This window comes from Phocoena sinus, chromosome 7 (genome assembly GCF_008692025.1).
Source record: "Phocoena sinus isolate mPhoSin1 chromosome 7, mPhoSin1.pri, whole genome shotgun sequence".
Taxonomy (NCBI): domain Eukaryota; kingdom Metazoa; phylum Chordata; class Mammalia; order Artiodactyla; family Phocoenidae; genus Phocoena; species Phocoena sinus.
In genome coordinates, this window is record NC_045769.1 from 30,677,394 (window position 1) to 30,701,137 (window position 23,744).

General features: G+C 43.2%; 1 protein-coding gene across 2 annotated transcripts in view; it reads right to left on the reverse strand.

The window, feature by feature from the left end:
• The window catches only part of PARD3B (par-3 family cell polarity regulator beta), a 1,051,931-nt gene that overhangs the window by 59,098 nt on the left and 969,089 nt on the right, over nt 1-23,744 (reverse strand). For both annotated transcript variants that reach the window (XM_032637435.1, XM_032637436.1), the window contains one exon: nt 15,817-15,896. In XM_032637435.1, the coding sequence (XP_032493326.1) occupies nt 15,817-15,896 (80 nt within the window). The remainder of the gene's footprint in view (nt 1-15,816; nt 15,897-23,744) is intronic.

Here is a 23,744-nt window from a genome sequence, read left to right on the forward strand (position 1 = left end):
TACCAGTGCCCTGGACCTGCAGAGGAGTTTTCTCCTTCAGCAGCAACCCTCAGCCAATGACACATAGGACTTGAACGATAAATACTGCAGCATCGTGGTTCCTCATGAGGGACAAGGTGTGAGCGCATTTCATACTATTTCCAGAGGGCCCTGCATAGCTGATCCCTGCCTGTTGCCCGCAGCAGTACGCTGCTTATTAATGCGCTCGGTACCCGCTTTCTTCCCTTCGTTTCCTCACTCCCCTTCCAGGACTTCCCGGGGTTGCTTCCCAAATAAAATCACTTGCTCCAAAATCTTTGTCTCTGGGTCTGCTTTTGGGGGAAAACCCAGCATAAGACTCCAGGATGAGTGCATTTTTTACTTTTGAGTTTGTACTAGAAAATTATGAGAACTTCTACTGTTCCTTGTTAGCACGGCCATTGCTACTGCAACAATAGTATGAAGAACTCCCTATATCTTTTTTTTTCGGATCCACCAATTCTTTACATTTTGCCCCATTTACTTTGTCATTTATTCTCTTTTCTTCCATTAGGTTCCCTTCCCCTCTATCCCCCCTTTTTCTCTCCACAGGTATGCATACACATATATACACATTATTATACACATATACATATTATTATTTCCTGAACCATTTGAGAGTGAATTGGAGACTTGTGCCTTTTTACCCGTAAATGTTTCAGTCGTATTTCTGAAGAACAAGGATATTCTATTTTATAAGCACAGCACGGTTACCAAAACAATTTCCACTGTTCCTTCTTCCTTTCATGATTATGCTTTATGGGGTCAGAGCTATGCTTAGTCACAGGATGCCAGATGGCATTAAGTCACCATTTCTTCCTACTTGAGAAAAATATCATTTTCAGAATGAAATTACACAGACAGTGATAGATAAGCCTCTGCTGTCTACAGAGAAATAAGGACAAGTCACAACCGTGGATTGGAGCCCAGGCCCGTGCAATCTGTACTGTCCCCCTGCCTCTGTTTGTACTTTCTGAGTTTGAGACTCTAGTTCATTACATCATCACTGCTGATATACCCTGGGATCCTCTGTTCAGTGTTGATGGATACGCTTTAGTCTAACATCCTGGATGAGCCACTGTGGTTCCCATCCATGTTGAGCCATCTCTACTTTACATTTCAGGGTCTCCTTCTGGAAGCCTGAGAGGCACCTCAAATCCAGCACCTCCCAATTCATACTCGCGATCTTCCCCCCCAAACCTAGACCTCTCCCAGCATTTCCTCTCTGGGGGAAGTGTACCCTCACCCACGCCATTGTGTGTGGATTCACTCATGACACCTGGCTTTACTTCCCCTCCACACCTCCACGTGTAACCAACCCATCACCAGCCACCCACCATCTTCTCCCGTCTCCACTAGCATCAGTACCACAATCTCTTGCCTGAACAGCAATGACCTTTGACCTGGTTTGCCTTCACTCCAGCCTCCCTTCAATCTATTCTCCACCGATTTGAAACACAAGTCTGACCATGTCATTCTCCTGCTGAAACTCATAATGGTTTCTAATTAGTGTTTGAATAAATCTAAACATCCTTAACAACCACCCATGGTCTGACTTCTCTTGCTTTTCTCCCGCAGTCTCTGTTCCAGCCTCGTGGGTTTCCTTCAGTCTCTCTGTTCACCATGTTCTCTCCTACCCAAGGCCTCTGCACGTGTTTTTCATCTGTCTGGAATATTTCTTATTTCTCCTCTCTAAACTCCTTTAGATCATAGCTCAAAGCTCACTCCCTCCCTTCATTTGGTCCAATTTCTCATTATACTTTCTTGAATCACTTATCTCTCCTTTTTCATAATGGGCAGAGCTGCCAAGTTTTTATGATTTCTTTGTGACTGTACAATTACTATCCCCTCCACTGAATTAAAAGCTCCACGGTACAGGGACTGTGTCCTACAGCACTTCTATCTTCAAGGCCTACAGAGTATATTGAACTTAGTAGGTAGCCAGTAAATAGTTGTTGAATGAAGGAATAAGGAAGGGTAGGTGACCTTCCTAGCTCATCTGTTTAGGCTAATACAGTTGCACAGTTAGCTCTGAACAGTTCAGAACTGATCTGTGTTTTTTTAAAAAAATCAGATATGAAAAGAGTCACCAGAAAAAGGACAAATTGAAGAATTCAAATTGTCGACAAGGTAGAAACATAAGTGACTTGTCTATAACCAACCCACAGAAGGCAGCCATCACATTATCTTGGCCACGTTACATGCAGCACATCAGGAAATTACTCATATAAAACATTGGCTAGAAGCTCTGTCTTATACATGGACCTGATTTTGAAGCTGGAAAAAAACTGTAAAAGGGTATTGCACAGTCCAGACCATGTAGCATAAATTGTCAAAGCACCAGCATATCAGTGGAAAGTGACCAAGCATAAAATCCAATCCCGGTTTTGTAGGGCTGTTTCCAGGAGAAAGACTTCATCGTGGCAAACTCCTTCTCAAAATAGCTCAGTGGGCTCATTTTCTGTCTTAAACCTCTGCTGCAACAATTTCAACTCTTTCCAGTACCTTGCAAAACCCAGGCTGTCACACACTCTCATTTCTGGAAATGGGTCTGCATTTGCCTCAGATACACGCAAGCAATTAGTGGGCAGAAACCTTATCTGAGCAGTCACCACCCTGTCTTCGTTTTCAAGCAATGGTCAAGTTCAAAGGCTACTAATGATGCCCCAGAACATATTGTTGGTGGCGAGTAGCCACTGAGAATTGCCAGGCTCCTACCTATTTAACACGTGATGCTGTCTTCAACTGTGAGCGTCAGTTCTGCTGACTGTCGAGTGGTACAACCTTCTGTTGGGATAAGCCCCAATCACTTCAATCTAGGCTTAATTAAAGACTTGGAATATAGGGAAGAACACATAATGAATGCTGCTCTTTTTGTACCAACCATTCCCACATTTGTACCACAAATGTTTGCCTTTGCTAGAAATAATGGAGCTGGACCAAGGTGTTTCCCAGCATTCTGACTGAGGTCATGGGGCCTGTGTCACATAAAATCCAGGGCACAGATGGGCTTCTGTGGCACCTCCATGGCAATCAACTGCCAAAGCTCTCTTCTTGGGACTTGAAGCAGCAGAGTCAATGGAAGCCAGCCCTCCATGGTTATCTTGCATTTGCATCTCACCATGTCCCCTGAGGATCTGCGGGAAAGAAGCAACAATACTTTCCTGGCTATAAAAATTGCTGAAGTGGAAACAGCTAGTGTCTCTTTCTAAACACTAGCATGACAAAGAGACAGTCTTTAAAAAAAGAGCACGGTTTAAAAGATATTTCAGCTGGAAGGAGGTGGGTGTTTATCATGCTAAAGGGGAACTCTGCGGTTCATGGATGCTGTTCTTAGTCATTTTGAAGCCTATTAGGGGTTGGTTCATTTTCATGTCCCACAGTTACATACTGTGGTGATTTAGGGTGGGGTCAGCACAGCGAGGGTGGCCTGGATGATCACTGAATGCTTCTCTCCTGCCTGTTTACAGCCAGCCTAGCACAAGACAACTTGATTCATGGAGATCCTATAGGTTTCAGAGGTAGAAAGAGCTGCACTGAATCCAAAATCTGCTACATATTCTGTGTGCAACTCTGGCCATACCGCTTTGCATCTCTGAGCCTCAGTTTCTTCATCCATAAAATAGGGATAATACGATTTATTTCAGGATTGTTACAAGAAATAAATGAACTCAAACATTTAAAGTGCCCACTAGAATTCTTGAAGCATAATGAATACTTAAGAAATATTGGTTCCACCCCATGCCCCGTCACAAGTGTTTCTGCGGAAGGGTAGCGCAGAGTGCAGTCTGGTGGCTGGGGACCTGGTCTACGCACTTGGGGCTTGTAGCCATTGTGCACGCACAACCCTAGGCTGAGCTGTTTACATCCTTATTTACGTTTCCAATAGGAACAGAATTATTGTTGGAAGGAAAATGTGGCCATCTTGTTTTTACTTAGGGAAAACTTATCACAGTGATATAAGAATGAAAATGATATGCTTTGAAAGTATTTTTCTTTTTTTCTCATAAATTCCCTATTATTTGTCTCATTGTATTTTATTATGATTTTTTTTTACCCTTGAAGGGTTCAACATTTTTTAGAGCCCTAAAGGACAATGAACATGGGTGAATTTTTAATGTGACCTTAGATATCTTCCTTCCCATGAACTCATGTTGCTCATGAAAAAAGCTGAGGTATTCCAACCTCTCCCTAACTTGTCCGTGTTAGAGGTGCGGTAAAGCAAAGTAAAAAAGACCTTGGAAACCAGAAAGAACTGAGTTTGAATTGTGATTCCATTCTGATTCTGCCACTTCAAGGATGGATTTTTTAAATTAAAAAAAATGAGCATCTTAACGACTACATGGATGGCGAGGATAAAATGCGACCATGCATGTAAAATACACAGCACATGGTAGGCACTCGGTATATTTTATGACACTCCCCTTACTTCCTTTGCCTTAATTGCTCTTAGTTTGATTTTCTTTTCAAATACAATTGGCTAGTTTAGGAATAAACATGACATCTTGGAAACAATTTAGGTGCAGAATTTGGTACATAAAAATGGAAACTAAATGCATGTGCTCATGCATTTGGGAGGCACTCTTTTTTAAAAACATCTTTATTGGAGTATAATTGCTTTACAATGGTGTGTTAGTTTCTGCTGTATAACAAAGTGAATCAGCTATACATAAACATATATCCCCATATCTCCTCCCTCTTGCATCTCCCTCCCACCCTCCCTATCCCACCCCTCTAGGTGGACACAGATCACAGACCTGATCTCCCTGTGCCATGTGGCTGCTTCCCACTAGCTATCTACCTTACATTTGGTAGTGTATATATGTCCATGCCACTCTCTCACTTCGTCCCAGCTTCCCCTTCCCACTCCCCGTGTCCTCAAGTCCATTCTCTACGTCTGCATCTTTATTCCTGTCCTGCCCCTAGGTTCTTCAGAACCTTTTTTTTTTTTTAAGATTCCATATATATGTGTTAGCATATGGTATTTGTTTTTCTCTTTCTGACAGACTCTAGGTCCATCCACCTCACTACAAATAACTCAATTTCGTTTCTTTTTATGGCTGAGTAATATTCCATTGTATATATGTGCCACATCTTCTTTATCCATTCATCTGTTGATGGACACTTAGGTTGCTTCCATGTCCTGGCTATTGTAAATAGAGCTGCGATGAACATTGTGGTACATGACTGTTTTTGAATTATGGTTTTCTCAGGGTATAGGCCCAGTAGTGGGATTGCTGGGTCGTATGGTAGTTCTATATTTAGATTTTTAAGGAACCTCCATACTGTTCTCCATAGTGGCTGTATCAATTTACATTCCCACCAACAGTGCAAGAGGGTTCCCTTTTCTCCACACCCTCTCCAGCATTTATTGTTTGTAGATGTTTTGATGATGGCCATTCTGACCAGTGTGAGGTGATACCTCATTGTAGTTTTGATTTGCATTTCTCTAATGATTAGTGATGTCGAGCATCCTTTCATATGTTTGTTGGCAATCTGTATATCTTCTTTGGAGAAATGTCTATTTAGGTCTTCTGCCCATTTCTGGATTGGGTTGTTTGTTTTTTTGACATTGAGCTGCATGAGCTGCTTGTATATTTTGGAGATTAATCCTTAGTTGCTTCATTTGCAAATATTTTCTCCCATTCTGAGGGCTGTCTTTTTGTCTTGTTTGCAGTTTCCTTTGCTTTGCAAAAGCTTTTAAGTTTCATTAGGTCCCACTTGTTTATTTTTGTTTTTATTTCCATTTCTCTAGGAGGTGGGTCAAAAAGGATCTTGCTGTGACGTATGTCATAGAGTGTTCTGCCCATGTTTTCCTCTAAGAGTTTGATAGTGTCTGGCCTTACAATTAAGTCTTTAATCCATTTTGAGTTTATTTTTGTGTATGGTGTTAAGGAGTGTTCTAATTTCATTCTTTTACATGTAGCTGTCCAGTTTTCCCAGCACCACTTATTGAAGAGGCTGTCCATTCTCCCCCGTATATTCTTGGGGAGGCACTCATTTTTTATCCAAGATCCCTGCATGTTTTGGTGGTATCATGTCACTTCAAAGAATCATAAAGCACAGGCCTCAGAAATACATACAAACCAGATATTACAACGAATTAATATACTTGGTTTATTCAGAGTGTCTATGCCTGCAGTAGGTTGACGCCAGGACAAAACCTGTATACAGCAAACCCAGGAACTTGGGCCAAGAGACAGTAGCAAATGGCTGGAGAGATGTAGAAGATGGGGAGGCGGGTGCAGAGGGAGAGCGGTACATCGTGCATAACAGCTCGGCGCAGTCAAGAAACTCACCACAGTAATTCCAGTGCGCGGAACTTTTGGGGGCAGATGGTAGAATGACCATACAATAGGCAAACATCAAGAATGACCAAAGAATATGAGAAATTAGAGATAAAGAAACACTCTAAGTACCTTCCTATGCACAAAATAACCTTCTTTTCTTTCCTTTTCGCTGGAGAATTGGGAAATAGATGCTAAAACTTTAAAATATATGTGCAGGAGGGAAAACACGGATGTCAGCTTACCGATCTTAACATGTTTCAAGTTCAAGGTAATGCCAGATTTAGCACTCTATTTGAAATAGCAAGCACAGCTTCTTCTTCTTCTAAAAAGAGTGCTTAACAAATATGTAACAGTTTAGGAATTTCTACGGAAAATGAGGGAAAAGTAAAAATCTATGGAATTTAATACATGTGGTCCACCAAGGTTCATTTAAAACATGCAAATAAAAACTACAGTGAGGTACCATCTCACACCAGTCAGAATGGCCATCATTAAAAAGTCTACAAATAACAAATACTGGAGAGGGTGTGGAGAAAAGGGAACCCTCCTACACTGTTGGTGGAAAGTTGGTGCAGCCACTGTGGAAAACAGTGTGGAGATTCCTTAAAAAACTAAAAATAGAATTACCACATAATCCAGCAATCCCACTCCTGAGCATATTTTCAGACAAAACTCTAATTCAAAAAGATACATGTACTCCTATGTTCATATATTCACAATAGCCAAGACATGGAAGCAACCTAAATACCCATTGACAGATGAATGGGTAAAGAAGATATCATGTGTATACACTATGAAATACTACTCAGCCATAAGAAAGAACAAAATAATGCCATTTGCAGCAACATGGATGCAACTAGAGATTGTTATACGAAGTGAAGTAAGTCAGAAAGAAAAAGACAAATACTGTATGATATCACTTATATGTGGAATATAAATATTGCCACACATGAACCTATTTACGAAACAGAAACAGACTCACAGGCATAGAGAACAGACTTGTGGTTGCCAAGGGGGAGTGGTGCGGGGGGAGGGATGGACTGGGAATTCGGGGTTAGTAGATGCAAACTATTACATATAAGTGGATAAACAACAATGTCCTACTGTATAGCACAGGGAACTATATTCAGTACTCTGGGATAAACCATAACGGAAAAGAATATGAGAAAGAATGTATATATGTATATAACTGAGTTACTTTGCTGTACGGCAGAAATAAACCCGACATCGTAATTCAACCATACTTCAATAAAAAAAAGATTCATTTAAAACAATTCTGGGGACCTCAGTACCGTAATGGGTCCGAACTTGTTTTAAATCACTAACATTCTAACTAAACTCATAATGGAGGCCTTCGACTGAATAATTAATATCAAATATTCCAACTGGCATCAAGGATATATCGGCTATGAGGAAATGATAAAAAGTTTGATTAAAATGGACTTTTATCTGAGGAACTAAGTGACATAAAAATGATACGGCAGTAGCATTAACCCCCTGATCTCAGCTGTTTGGCATCTTAAGGCGGTACTACATGCTAGGGCTTTTTGCATGTTTCAGGAAGTTTGAGTTGACATCTTGAGAGACATCTTAATCTCACAAAGAATTAAGTTGCTGCTAATTCATCATTTTGTCCTCTGCATTAAGAGTGAGGTGGTAGAAGGGCCAGTCAAATAGGCAGCTTACTCTACAGGGCAGGGGTAGTAGAGACTAGATTTTCAGGGACTGAGGAGAAAGGATGAGAAAATTGAATCTGGTGGGTTAAAAGAGCTCCATTGATTTTCAAAAGCATTAAACTCTGTCACATGCAGATGTGGGAGAGGAGCTAAAGACAAGTTCCTCAGCCCATCTCAGCTGGCCTGCAAAGTCAGAGCAGCAGTCATAGACAGGGATGCTGAGAGGTAGCTTTTCACTGCAAGAAAGGCTGTTCCGATAAAGTTGTGCCACAAGGAGGGTGATGGGGAGACCGGTCTTGATTTGTCGGATCTATAGATGAAATGCGACAGGGCTCCGTCTAGAGACTTGCTGAGAGAAAGTACTAGCTGTAATGGCCTCAAACCCTGGATGAACATTCGACCAGCTGCCAGGGCTGTGGCGAGCAGTACATATATTTTCGTGAAACATCTTATTTGACAAACTGGCCTTGTGGCAGAGAGAAGTACTCGATTAGGCAGTATGGAGACTTTGTCAACTTCTACAGATCCACATGGCCAAACCTCCACCCGCACCGGACACACGCTCACACGTATATACACCTGCTGACTGCTCAAGTTTTCACTGAACTCATTGAATCACGACCTCCGTTAGCTTCAGCAACGACCCGGACTGTGCCACTGGTGGAGATCTCTGCAGAACTTGAATGTCACTGCCAACTGCTTAGCAAGGGCTAGAAAACAAGGCACGGTCGGCCAAGGAAAATTCAATAGCTGCGAGCAGAGCAGAAGCTAACTGGAGATGAGAACGAGAAATCAGAGAGGGAGAGTGTCCTTAAGCAGTGAGGTAAACGACTCTGTGGATGATGTAACCTAGCAGGCGCTGAGCATGTTGCAGGCTTCAAAGTTAGCCGTGCACTTGTGATTCGAGTCTTACTGGGGCTGGGCAACGGCACAGACAGACGAGAAACCCGAAACCCACAAAGTGAGCTCTTACGGCGTGTTCTTCTGACCTGAACACGGTCCTCACCAGCACCAAAACACTGGGAACACACTTAGAAAGCGAGTTTATTCTGGGCTCCCAGGAAGCAAGCATAAGCTGTTAGCTCCTTCTAGAGTCGCTCTTTCTGCCCAAAATCAGTTCTAGTATGTTGCTTCTCATGACACAGCCACGCTCTAGCTGCTTGAGCTGTTCAGAGAGACGTCTCTTCCCCGTCAAGTAACTCACGGAATACGGGCGAGAGCATCATCAGGACCAGAAGCCACACCTGGCCCGAGCAGGCCTCTGTCCTGCGTCAGCCTCGGGAAAGCGAGTCTCTCTCCTCGGGAGTGCTAATTCAGATTTCCACCAGAAAAGTTATCGCCATCCTTTTTCTTCTGGATAGATCTTAATTTTAATCTCAAAGAACCAAAGTACCAATTTGCAGATACCGCTTTTTCAACTCTCAGGAGTGTTCTGACAAAACAGGATTCCCTTCTTGGTAGGCAAAGTCTACTGCTTAATGTTCATCTAGCAATTACACACTAAACTGTTCATATTTCAAGGGAAGGACCCCAGGGAATGGGAAAAGAATTGATTTTATGACAGCATGGCAGAAACAGTTGAAAGGCATTACCAAGCCTGTCTGTTAGTGATGTTCTGTGTCGTACACAAAGATGAAGAAAATACGGTCCCTTGTCCTCGAAGGCACTTACACTTTAGTGAGAATGATAAGCAGGTGAGCAAATAAGACAAGGGCATGGGATAATCGCAGAGTGTGGGTGTGACTCTGAGCTGGACGACCTGAGCCCCAGAAGTTAATTGTACAAACTTGCAGCCAGACTGCCTGGGTTCAAATCCCAACTCTGCCACTTCCAGCTGTTGAACTTGGACAATTTCACTTGATCTCTCTCTGCCTGTATCCTTGCCTATGAAATGAGGATAATAATAGGGTTGGTACTGAGTCATAGGACTGTTGTGAGCATTAAGTCAGTCAGTGGATACAAAGCATTTAGAAGAGTGCCTGGTACATGGTAAGCGCTCAACAGGAGATAACTATTTGGAAGTCTGGGCTTTACTGATTCCAGGGAAAAGGGACATTCTCACGGGAAAATCAATACTCTTCCTGGAAAATAGTGCCCTAAAATAAATGGTCAAAAAATCTTGGGAGGAATTTTTTCCTACAACTTACTTATATAAAAACAAATCTATTCTCATCTTTGTACCCACGTATTAAAAACTTACTGTATACATGGTCCTATGTCAGGTCCTGTTGATAGGTGTAAAAAACGATGGATATAAAACAATATCCTTTCTTCCACGGGATTTATAATCCAACAGTAGTGGAAAGTGGCAGCAAAGAATCAATATCTAATTCAAGGTGTTTTCGGTGGCGCTGGTAAAGCGCTAAATCAATGTTATGGACGTTGAAAGAAGGAAGAACTACAGAAAGGTGGCAGAGGGCTTGGGTTGTGGCACGGGGGCTTTGAGGTCTCTTGGAGGTAGAAGGATGGGTACCTTAAGCAGCAGCTGTAACTGGGTCACAGTAAGAGTGAGATAGGAAGGTTCATTTTGGATTCATCATCGTAGTGATGAGAACTGAACCTATAAGAATAGAGGAGGCAGCTCAGACAGAATCCACATAAAGGAAAGGGCTGGGGCTCCCCTGGTGGCACAGTGGTTGAGAGTCCGCCTGCCGATGCAGGGGACACGGGCTCGTGCCCCGGTCCGGGAAGATCCCACATGCCGCGGAGCGGCTGGGCCCGTGAGCCATGGCCGCTGAGCCTGCGCGTCCGGAGCCTGTGCTCCGCAACGGGAGAGGCCACAACAGTGAGAGGCCCGCGTACCGCAAAAAAAAAAAAAAAAAAAAAAGAAGAGAAAAAGAAAAGGGCCGGAAAGAATAGAGACGTGTGTGTATAACTGAGGTGCTTTGCTGTGCACCTGAAACTAACACAACATCGTACATCAACTCTACTCCAGTAGAAAATAAAAATTAAAAAGAAAGAAAGAAAAGGGCTGGAAGCATCAGTGACATGTTCAGAAGCCTGGGGCAAGAGGCAAGAGTTCAGTGGGTGGTGTGGAAATAGAGCCACTTTTTCCTAAAGCAGGAAAATGGGAATTGGAGGAGGAAGGAGGGTTAAGGGAAGATCTTTGTTTTCTCGGATGGACTACAGTCAAGCTCAGGGGGTAGTCCTGCCACCTGAGCCCTGCTCGGCTATGAGTCACTACAGCTGCAGGCTCAGTCAGCACCGTCCAGTCCTGAGACAACAGGAGTATTTTCGCGATATCTCAGGACTTCCCCGCACTGGTCCAGAGAGTGTTGCTCCCTCATCATATCTGTCCTAGGAGCACAAACATCATGTCCAGCCTTGCTGGTTAACTCACACTGGGTGGGTCTCCACCACCGGGGACACACTGGGTCTGCATCTAAGTCTTATTAGCCAGGGGCCACAGCCTCTTGCCTAGACCCGAGTCAACTCCTATATCCCTGATATGAGCTCCCTGTTTATAAGGATTGCTGTCTCCCAGCATGTCCACAGCACAGCTTATCATTCAGATCATTTCAGTTTCCTGTGCCCTCTTCCTTGATCATCCGGACTGCTGGTCCTTCCCTAAGTGCTGGCTAATCCTTCAGCCTCAGTTATGTCCCCAGCATATCTCCATGAGCTGCTGACGCTTCCCTTCTCCACGCTGAGGGATTCCCAGTGAACTGTGCAGCTGAGACTATGCATTCAGAGTAGTAGGCAGGGGGAGGAAAGCAATTGCCAAGGGCTTAAAGATGCAGCTGAGAGAGGGGTAGTTGACTGTGTAGGGTCCCCCAAGAAGCCAGTGAGAATGAGCTCTGCTGTATAGGTTTGACTCATAAAAGAAAGGAACATGTCATCCCCAGAGAGAAAATTAAAAAGAACTAACAATATAAAAGAATCCTTAAAATATGTCAGGCAGGCTCTTCACTAAGGGTTTTGCTTGTATCATTTGTATTTAATACTCATACAGGTGCTGTACAGAGTCCCTAATATAATCCCCAATTTGCAGATTAAAGAACTGAGCCTGGACCAGTTGGATCCTTGCCCAAGGTCACCCAGGTGAGAAGTGATGGATGGGGCTGTAATTATGGCCTGACTCCAAGTCCATGCCTTCATGTCTCCCCTTGGGAAGTGTGTGTTAGTGAAGACAGAGCAAGCCTGAATTCTAGGGAGAAGTTGAGGAACTAAGGTTGAATGTCTCAAGGCTGTAAAGGAAAGGAAGTGAGATCATCTCTAGAGATTGGGCTTGGGGGGCTTAGTCATCTTTGCAGAACTTAACGGGAGCAGAAAAGGTTTGGAATGGCCACTGTGGGGATAGTCAAGGGAGTCGACAGCACGACTAGAAGGAATTCTGGACAGCAGCAGGGGCCCAGCTGGGGTCGGATAATGTAAATTTTGTAGAGGAACCAGTGAATGCTTGTATGAGTTTCTCCAGCAACCTTTCAGCACTCACGCATGTAGGACCACAGAAGAGATGTAGAGCCTTTTTGTTCCCTCCTCAGGACTCAACACTTGATTACAAGCCCGGAAGAGCAACCTCACGGGGCTGATGCACTGAGCCACCTGCAGAGAAGGGATAATGGGATCCCATGGGGCCGGGGATGGGCCAGGTGGGAATGATGGAGGCTTCAGATGGGAGAGGAGAGAGTTCACTGCTGAACAGACGGACCTGGAGGAGGCCTGTAAAATCAGAATGGGGCCTTCGAGAATTGAAAGAGGCTGGGAGGCTGAAGTGAAAAAGAAGCTGTTTGCAAAAATACGCACGTTGTTGCTCACATATTAGAGCAGCCCTGGAAACAGCCACTTCCCTGCTCACCCAGGGCGAGTAATAATTTGTGTCAGGCAAGAATAAGGGGATGCTGATTTTGCTCTGTTTACTACCAGAGAGAAGTGGGGGCTGGAGAGGATGCTAAAACACTGGCCCTGGGAAAAGCCTGGCGCTTGCTAACGAGGCTGTAGTACAACCGTACTCGCTTTCCAAAACAGCACCCTCAGGAGAAAAGAAATAAAGTCATTTTTCTTCAGAGGCAGAAGATTTAAAATTGCTTAACGATAACACTTAACATCGCTTAGCCCTTAGCCTTAGGCAACCTCATAACTAGCAAGTGCTGGGCATTATCTTTTTCCTGAACTGGCTAGGGTTCTGGCTTTATTTTGTCAGGTGTCATCCAGCCTGGCAGCAGGCTGCACGGCCCACTTTAAAACGACAGAGTTCCATGAAAGCATAGCAGGGTGTCCCTTGACCGGGGCTCCTCCCCAACTCCATGCACTGGCGGGCATTTTCTCTCCGTGTTGATGGCTCCAGATTTGGCATATAAATCAACACTGTTGAGTGTATCTTAAAACTCCTGTGATGCTCTCCACAAACAGCAGAGGAACCAAGTCAGTCAGTAGCATATTAAGTCCCCTATAAGGTTGGCCACTGACTTCCTGTAGATAGAATTATTCCGATTTTTAATTAAAAATTTAACTCCATAAATATTTTAAAGCTCCCCACCTCTGTGACTAAGAGGGGATCTGGTGCCTACAGAGATGTGTTCGCCTCACTCCCCTGACCAAAGGAGCAGTGGAGCTGGGGTGATTCAATTAAGTGGACAGTAAAATCTCCAGGGGTGGGAGAAGACTAGAAAACCAGGGTAAATGTCACCGGCACAGAGAAGCCAGTAGCTTGTCCCCTGCCTCGGCATTCTGCATCCCGTTGGGTAAATATGGACCCACCCTCGACGGATTAGAGCATGCTGGTGGGGATACTTTGTATATCCCCCTTAGATAATTGAGATGGAAACTCAAGTTCAAGCCCCTGCATTAAGAAACCAGTGCCGGGGACCTCTCATGCATTTGTCTGAACCTTATTTATCGTCCATCATGACTCCTTCTTGCCAGGTAGCTAAAAAGGTGCAGCTCATCACTTCTACCACTGTGTTACGTGTGTGAGGGCAACGTTCGTCGAAACTGTTTTCAGTCTAAGATGCTTCACTTTTGGCTACAGTTATATTCTCGGGGCTGGCAGGATTTTGTCAATTCATATATTGCGATGATAGCTCCAGAGCCATAAACAGCATCAACGTATTGCCTCTGTCAAAACACTCCCTCCACAGTGTTTAATCCTAAAATAGATGTGTTTAGAGTCAGCCATGGCTGAGCATTTCAGGGCTTATTAATTAAAATAAATAGGAGTTGGAAATTCAGAGGACTTTATGTTAATCATTACTAATCTAAGCATTGGTTGTACTCTCACAAAAAGTTGTTTTGCTGCCCCCTGTCCTAGATGGCGGGTCCTTGTCTAGGTGTCTAGAGCCACGGCATCCCCGGTCTCCAGACTCTCAGGGCCTGATGCATAGTAGATGATCAGTAGATACTTGGGGAAGGAATGAATGAGTGAAATTTGTTGAATTTCTGTACTTATAAATGCTATTTCTGTGCTTTTGATTTGTACCAAAAAAAAAAAAAAAAAAATCCATTTCCGAAGTCTGAGTACAAGTTGGCCAGGAAGACGTTAAACTGTTTCCAGTTTTCCTTTTTCTTCCCATCCTAAGAATATAGTACTTTCCATCTGCCTTAACCACAATTTCCATGCACTTCAATACTGAAAGCCAGAAATTTTATATTTAAAATGAATTTTGGAGACTACTTCTATTTTTTAAAATGAAAACAAAATACTAAGCCAGGGAAAAAAATAAGGAGAGGAAAGAAATCAAGGATGAGAAAAATAACTATGAGACAACATATAAAAAGGGAAAACGCAGATAAAATATAGTTGTACAGGAGCTTTTAAAATATTGTATTTTGGGTATCCTGCCCAATCAGTGTTGAAAATTGGTTCTCTGCTAGATTTGAGATTTTATTACTTTTGAAAATCAACATACTATTTATAAGAGCAAATGGTCACTTGGGCTATGCCTGTTGTAATATTCGGGCTGTTAATTTTGTCATTTCACACACAGGAATATAGCCAACATGCAACTCAAAACGGTAACCCAGCTCTGAGTTAGCACTTTAACAATTCAGTATGATGATAGAAAAGATCTACCTAGGGTCCTCCCCACCACCCCGCAGATATTCTGTAACATTTTAGTTTTCTGCCTGGCATTAACCTTTCTTTGTTTTTTGTTTTCTAACTCACAGATTCTCACACTCTCAACTCACTCAACTCCCACAGTCACTGCATCGCATGTCATCTTGGAAAGGTTTCCTCTTTGTCATGTGCCATTGATTACAGACTAAAATTATTCTTCATCTCACAGATAAGAGCACAAACCTTTGAGAATTGTATCTCATTTTCAGGGGTGTCTAGTTACAGCATAAGTGGATCCTGTTAGGCCAGAATCACCAAGCGAACTTTCCCACGCAGCTGTCTTTTCCCCGCACTGTGTCGGTGCCTCTCAGCAATATTTGCTTATTGCCCAAAGAACACGGTCAGGCTCTAAATCAAGCAAAGAACCCCTTTCCAGGTTCATATTCCTCTCCTGCTTTTTAACACCCCCATGAAGCTCCAGGGTTGAGCCTGGCATGCCCTTCCTTGTGGGTAATTCCTAGGACAGAGGATTTACTATTTTATTGTCTCTAAGCTGGGTACAGGCTGTTCAATACCATGTTTATAGCAATGGCTTAGGATTTCCATTCAGAATCCAATATTCTTGCTGACATGTTCAATTGCAATGATATACTATTTTCTTCCCTTAAAAAATAACCCACAAGTGTTTCAATTATTAGCACAGTTGTGAAGATGGCACGAGGGCTGTGGCAGATGCAGTAAGGCAAAATTATAACATACTCCCCATTTCAGAGCCAGATTTCTATTTCATGTGTATTTTCTGAAGACTTTATGTGCGGGTGGGATGGTGATCTACCTGGGTAAGGAGGCGTACTGTCTCTCCATCCCCTCAAAGCGGAGGTTGTGTGCATTCCCATCTGGACCCTTTCCAGACACCTGTGGAGAGAAAAGTAATTAGAGATGAAGATCCATTATGCACCCTGGTTACTGTCAATGCATCACAAAATTGTAATCACTGCACAAATGCTGCTGCTGCCTGCCAAAAATTAACCACGGGAAAGCAGGCAAGAACTCAGCATCGTTATAGGAATTGATGATCAAGTCACAAACATGGCATTTAACGACAAAGTCACTTCTTTCAAAAAAAGGGTCATTGTCAAACTGACTCCCTCCTGTCACCATGCCAGGGATATTCTGTAGATTGTTAAGACTGCTTTTTCTTTCTTTCAAAATAGGCTTTAGTTTGCAGAACAGCTTTAGACTGGCAGGAAAATTGAGAAGATGGTACAGAGAGTTCCCATATAGTCTGCACCCAGTTTCCCTATAACTAACATCTCATATTCCTATGGTATATTTCTTACAATTAATAAATCAATATTAATACAGTATTGTTAACTCAAGTTCACAGTTGATTCAGATTTTATCTATTTTTTTTTCTGTTCAGGATCCCATTCAGGACACCATATTACATTTAGACATCACGTCTCCTTAGGCTCCTCTTGGCTGTGATAAGAGTGTATACTTTCCACGAAACCTTTCTTTACTACCTGGGATTGGTGGCAATCAGCTACCTCTTCCACAGCTTCTATGAAGCCCTCTCTGATCACCTGAACCTCACTGAGCCCGCTCCCTTATAAACAAACACAGAGAAGTGACAAGCTATTTTCAATCTAGTGTTGGTCTTTATTGGTTTTTGTCCCTTCCTATGTACTTCCTGTGTTCACCTCTCTTCAGGTCTCTTCTACCAGCCTCTGAGATTCTGATGGGCACTGAGTGACTGGCCCCAGTAGGTTCTCAATAAAGTGTGTTAGTGCCATGAATCTAAAGACTTTACATATAGTCTTTCTGTATCTATCATACCAACTAAAGACACATATGCGACGAACATGGTATTTGAAGGTACTTGGTGACTGATCAATTCCTCACCTGCTCCCGTCAACACATGTGGTTTATGGCCACCTGTGTCCTCACTCTTGTGCTAGGATAGCTCTCATATAATGCGCATGGAAGGGGTAAATAGAAAACCTGGCCTCTTATAATGGAGGGGAAGGGGAAGCTTGCTAATAAGCACAGGAAGTAACAGTGTCAAGGTTGTAGAGGAAATTTTTCTGGGTAGTACTCAAGCTGGAATTTATTTTCCTCCTACGAAAAGTCCCAGCTCTCTATGCAACCACCATCCCAGCTTGGGTGGTGTGTGTAGGGAGGGTTTGTCAGGGGAGGTATTGCAAAACGAGAATATACGCACATTTAGAGTTAAGAAAGACTATTCCTGGTGTCACATTATTACAGGAGGCCCTTAGAGTGTGCCCTGTAAAACCTCTTTATATTTCACCAATACATAGGAGTACCTGGCGTCATCTGAGAGGTTGACAGCCCAATAGCTACCTAGGTAGGAGGAAGATTGCACTTACAGCTTTAGAAGTAATTACAGAGAGACAGAATTCTCTGCATTAGGATAAAGCCCTGATTTAAACTGCTAACCTTTTTAACAAAACCTAGGGGCAAGGATGGTGTCAGACAGTTAGGGGATAAATAAATGGCACAGAAGAAGAAGCGATGGATAGAAGTATTGTCCCCAGTCACTCCTGTCTAAGGTTTGTTTTGTTTTTGACCTATTTTTTTATGGAGGGAGAATTAATGTAAATACCAGAAATATGTTGAAGATTACTAATTGTGGTTGTTATAAAAACATCATGCTTTGTTGCCATAGATACAGAAGAATAAGGAATGAGGTGGGTCTTTTAGGAGACAGTGGGTAAAATTAAAATTAAAAAAAAGAAAAACATCATATTTATGTATCCTTAGGATGGCTTTAGACATCTACAACTAATTTTTTTCACGTGGCCACAAAACTCCAAGTTAATACTTTCAGGGCCGTTATCTGAACTGGCCCGGCCTAATAATGGCAGTCAACATTCTGGGATCTCAGGAGGCAGCGCCCATGTGCTGTGGTTCTTCTGGTAAGCTGCTGGCATGCTAGATTCTGTGAAATGTAGGATGATCCTTATCCTTAAGCAGCTTTTAGTCTTGTTGGGAAAACAAGGATCAGAAATGAAATAATTAAAGAGTGACGTTGGACAATGCATGAACCAATGTCATTCAGGATGTTACTAGCAGAAGCACAGATGAAGGTGTTTGGAAAAACTTCATGGAAGTAGAAGAGCAAAGGTCAGGTTTCAAAAGATGGATGGCATGCTTATATGTCAAAAATTATTCTGTTCTTGAAAACAGTATGGAGGTTTCTCAAAAAAACTAAAAATGGGGTTATCATATGATCCAGCAATCTCACTCCTGGGCGTACATCTGGAAAAGATGAAAGCTCTAATTCAAAAAGATACAGGCACCACTGTGTTCACTGCAGCACTATTTACAATAGCCAAGACATGGAAGCAACCTAAGTGTTCATTAACAGATGAGTGGATAAAGGAGATGTGGTGTGTGTGTGTGTGTGTGTGTGTGTGTGTGTGTGTGTGTACACACACACACATACATACATACATATATATATATGGTGGAATATTACTCAGCCATAGAAAAGAATGAAATATTGCCATTTGCAGCAACATGGAAGGACCTAGAGATTATCACACTAAGTGAAGTAATTCAGACAGAGCAAGACAAATATCATATGGTAATGCTTATATGCGGAATCTAAAAAAATGATACAAATGAACTTATTTACAAAACAGAAACAGACCCACAGACATAGAAAACAAGTTTATGGTTACCAAAGGGGAAGGAGGGGACGGATAAATTGGGAGTATGAGAGTAAAACTGATAAACAAGGATTTGCTGTATAGCACAGATTCAATATCTTGTAATACACTATAATGGAAAAGAATCAAAAAGAGGGGGGGACCTTGAAGATGGCGGAAGAGTAAGACGCGGAGATCGCCTTCCTCCCCACGGATACACCAGAAATACATCCACACGTGGAACAACTCCTACAGAACTCCTACTGAAGGCTGGCAGAAGACCTCAGACCTCCCAAAAGGCAAGAAACTCCCCACGTAACTGGGTAGGGCAAAAGAAAAAACAGAGACAAAAGAATAAGGACGGCACCTGCACCAGTGGGAGGGAGCTGTGAAGGAGGAAAAGTTTCCACACACTAGGAAGCCCCTCCGCGGGCGGAGACTGCGGGAGGCAGAGGGGGGAGTATCGGGACCGCGGAGTAGTGCACAGCGACGGGTGCGGAGGGCAAAGCGGGGAGATTCCTGCACAGACGATCGGTGCCGACCGGCACTCACCAGCCCGAGTGGCTTGTCTGCTCACCCGCCGGGGCGGGCGGGGCTGCGAGCTGAGGCTCGGGTTTTGGTTTTGGACGGAGCTCAGGGAGAGGACTGGGGTTGGCGGCTTGAACATAGCCTGAAGGGGTTAGTGCACCACGACTAGCCGGGAGGGAGTTCGGGGAAAAGCCTGCACCGGCCGAAGAGGCAAGAGACTTTTTCTTCCCTCTTTGTCTCCTGGTGCGCGAGGAGAGGGGTCTAAGAGCGCTGCTTAAAGGAACTCCAGAGACGGGCGCGAGCCACGGCTAAAAGCGCGAACCCCAGAGACGGGCGCGAGCCGCGGCTGAGGGCGCGAGCCCCCGAGACGGGCGCGAGCCGCGGCTGAAAGCGCAAACCCCAGAGACGGGCGCGAGCCGCGGCTGAGGGCGCGAGCCCCCGAGACGGGCGCGAGCCGCGGCTAAAACCGCGGACCCCAGAGACGGGCGGGAGACGCTAAGGCGGCTGCTGCTGCCGCCACCAAGGGGCCTGTGTGCGAGCACAGGTCACTCTCCACACCCCTCTTCCGCGGAGCCTGTGCAGCCCGCCACTGCCAGGTTCCCGGGATCCAGGGACAACTTCCCCGGGACAGCGCACGGCGGGCCTCAGGCTGGTGCAACGTCACGCCGGCCTCTGCCGCAACGTCACGCTGCCTCTGCCGCCGCAGGCCGGCCCCGCACGCAGTGCCCCTCCTTCCCCCATCCCCCAACCCCCGGCCTGAGTGAGCCGGAGGCCCCGAATCGGCGGCTCCTTTAACCCCGTCCTGTCTGAGCGAAAAAACAGACGCCCTCCAGCGACCTACACGCAGAGGCAGGGCCAAATCCAAAGCTGAGCTCCTGTGAGCTGTGAAAACAAAGAAGAGAAAGGGAAATCTCTCCCAGCAGCCACAGAAGCAGCGGATTAAAGCTCCACAATCAACTTGATATACCCTGCATCTGTGGAATACCTGAATAGACAAGGAATGATCCCAAATTGAAGAGGTGGAATTTAGGAGCGAAATCTATGATTTTTTTCCCTTTTCCTCTTTTTGTGAAGGTGTACGTGTATGCTCCTGTGTGACATCTAGTCTGTATACTCTAGCTTCCACCATTTGTCCTAGGGCTCTATCCGTCCATGACTTTTTTTTAAAAATTCTTTTTCTTAATAATTAAGTTTAATTGTAATAACTTTATTATACTTTACCTTCGTTCTTTCTTTCCTTCCTTCCCTCCCTCCTTTAGACAACGAATCACCCCAAATTGAGGAGGTGGTCTCAGGGAGCAGGATTTATGATTTTTCCCCCTTTACCTCTTTTTGTGAAGGTGTATGTGTATGCTTCTGTGTAAGATTTTCTCTGTATAGCTTTGCTTCCAACATTTGTCCTAAGGTTCTATCCGTCCCTTTTTTTTTTTCTAAATATTTTTTAATTCAATAACTATATTATACTTTATTTTATTTTTACTGTATCATCTTTCTTTCTGTCTTTTTTTCCTTCTTTCCCTCCTTCCTTCCTTCCTTCCTTCCTCCCTCCCTCCCTCCTTTCTTTCCTTCTTTGCTTCTTTTTTCCTTCCTTCCTTTCCTCCTTTCCTTCTTTCTTTCCTCATACTTCTACTAATTCTCTCTACTTTTTCTCCCTTTTATTCTGAGCCGTGTGGATGAAAGGCTCTTGGTGCTCCAGCCAGGAGTCAGGGCTCTGCCTCTGAGGTAGGAGAGCCAACTTCAGGTCACTGGTCAACAAGAGACCTCCCAGCTCCACATAATATTAAACAGCGGAAATCTCCCAGAGACCTCCATCTTAACACCAGCACCCAGCTTCACTCAACGACCAGCAAGCCACAGTGCTGGACAACCTATGCCAAACAACTAGCAAAACAGGAACACAACCCCACCCATTAGCAGAGAGGCTGCCTAAAATCATAATAAGGCCACAGACACCCCAAAACACACCACCAGACGTGAACCTGCCCACTAGAGAGACAAGATCCAGCCTCATCCAGCACAACACAGGCACTAGTCCCCTCCACCAGGAAGCCTACACAACCCACTGAAACAACCTTAGCCACTGGAGACAGACATCAAAAACAACGGGAACTACGAACCTGCAGCCTGCAAAAAGGAGACCCCAAACACAGTAAGATAAGCAAAATGAGAAGACAGAAAAACACACAGCAGATGAAGGAGCAAGATAAAAACCCACCAGACCTAACAAATGAAGAGGAAATAGGCAATCTACCTGAAAAAGAATTCAGAATAATGATAGTAAGGATGATCCGAAATCTTGGAAGTAGAATGGACAAAATGCAAGAAACAGTTAACAAGGACCTACAAGAACTAAAGATGAAACAAGCAACGATGAACAATGCAATAAATGAAATTAAAATCACTCTAGATAGGATCAATAGCAGAATAACTGAGGCAGAAGAACGGATAAGTGACCTGGAAGATAAAGTAGTGGAAATAACTACTGCAGAGCAGAATAAAGAAAAAAGAATGAAAAGAACTGAGGACAGTCTCAGAGACCTCTGGGACAACATGAAACGCACCAACATTCGAATTATAGGGGTTCCAGAAGAAGAAGAAAGAAAGAAAGGGACTGAGAAAATATTTGAAGAGATTATAGTTGAAAACTTCCCTAATATGGGAAAGGAAATAGTTAATCAAGTCCAGGAAGCACAGAGGGTCCCATACAGGATAAATACAAGGAGAAACACGCCAAGACACATATTAATCAAACTGTCAAAAATTAAACACAAAGAAAGCATATTAAAAGCAGCAAGGGAAAAACAACAAATAACACACAAGGGAATCCCCATAAGGTTAACAGCTGATCTCTCAGCAGAAACCCTACAAGCCAGAAGGGAGTGGCAGGACATACTGAAAGTGATGAAGGAGAATAGCCTGAAACCAAGACTACTCTACCCAGCAAGGATCTCATTCACATTTGATGGAGAAATTAAAACCTTTACAGACAAGCAAAAGCTGAGAGAGTTCAGCACCACCAAACCAGCTTTACAACAAATGCTAAAGGAACTTCTCTAGACACGAAACACAAGAGAAGGAAATGACCTATAGTAGCGAACCCAAAACAATATATAAAATGGAAATAGGAACATACATATCAATAATTACCTTAAATGTAAATGGACTAAATGCTCCCACCAAAAGACACAGATTGGCTGAATGGATACAAAAACAAGACCCTTATATATGCTGTCTACAAGAGACCCACTTCAGAACTAGAGACACATACAGACTGAAAGTAAGGGGATGGAAAAAGATATTCCATGCAATGGAAACCAAAAGAAAGCTGGAGTAGCAATTCTCATATCAGACAAAATAGACTTTAAAATAAGGACTATTAAAAGGGACAAAGAAGGACACTACATAATGATCAAGGGATCGATCCAAGAAGAAGATATAACAATTGTAAATATTTATGCACCCAACATAGGAGCACCTCAATACATAAGGCAAATACTAACAACCATAAAAGGGGAGATCAACAGTAACACATTCATAGTAGGGGGACTTTAACACCCCACTTTCACCCATGGACAGATCATCCAAAATGAAAATAAATAAGGAAACACAAGCTTTAAATGATACATTAAACAAGATGGACTTAGTTGATGTTTATAGGACACTCCATCCAAAAAACAACAGAATACACATTTTCTCAAGTGCTCATGGAACATTCTCCAGGATAGATCATATCTTGGGTCACAAATCAAGCCTTGGTAAATTTAAGAAAACTGAAATTGTATCAAGTATCTTTTCCGACCACAACGCCATGAGACTAGATATCAATTACAGGAAAAGATCTGTAAAAAATACAAACACATGGAGGCTAAACAATACACTACTTAATAATGAAGTGATCACTGAAGAAATCAAAGAGGAAATAAAAAAATACCTAGAAACAAATGACAATGGAGACACAACGACCCAAAACCTATGGGATGCAGCAAAAGCAGTTCTAAGGGGGAAGTTTATAGCAATACAAGCCCACCTTAAGAAGCAGGAAACATCTCGAATAAACAACCTAACCTTGCACCTCAAGCAATTAGAGAAAGAAGAACAAAAAAACCCCAAAGCTAGCAGAAGGAAAGAAATCATAAAAATCAGATCAGAAATAAATGAAAAAGAAATGAAGGAAACAATAGCAAAGATCAATAAAACTAAAAGCTGGTTCTTTGAGAAGATAAACAAAATAGATAAACCACTAGCCAGACTCATCAAGAAAAAAAGGGAGAAGACTCAAATCAATAGAATTAGAAATGAAAAAGGAGAAGTAACAACTGACACTGCAGAAATAAAAAAAATCATGAGAGATTACTACAAGCAACTCTATGCCAATAAAATGGACAATCTGGAAGAAATGGACAAATTCTTAGAAATGCACAACCTGCCAAGACTGAATCAGGAAGAAATAGAAAATATGAACAGACCAATCACAAGCACTGAAATTGAAACTGTGATTAAAAACCTTCCAACAAACAAAAGCCCAGGACCAGATGGCTTCACAGGTGAATTCTATCAAACG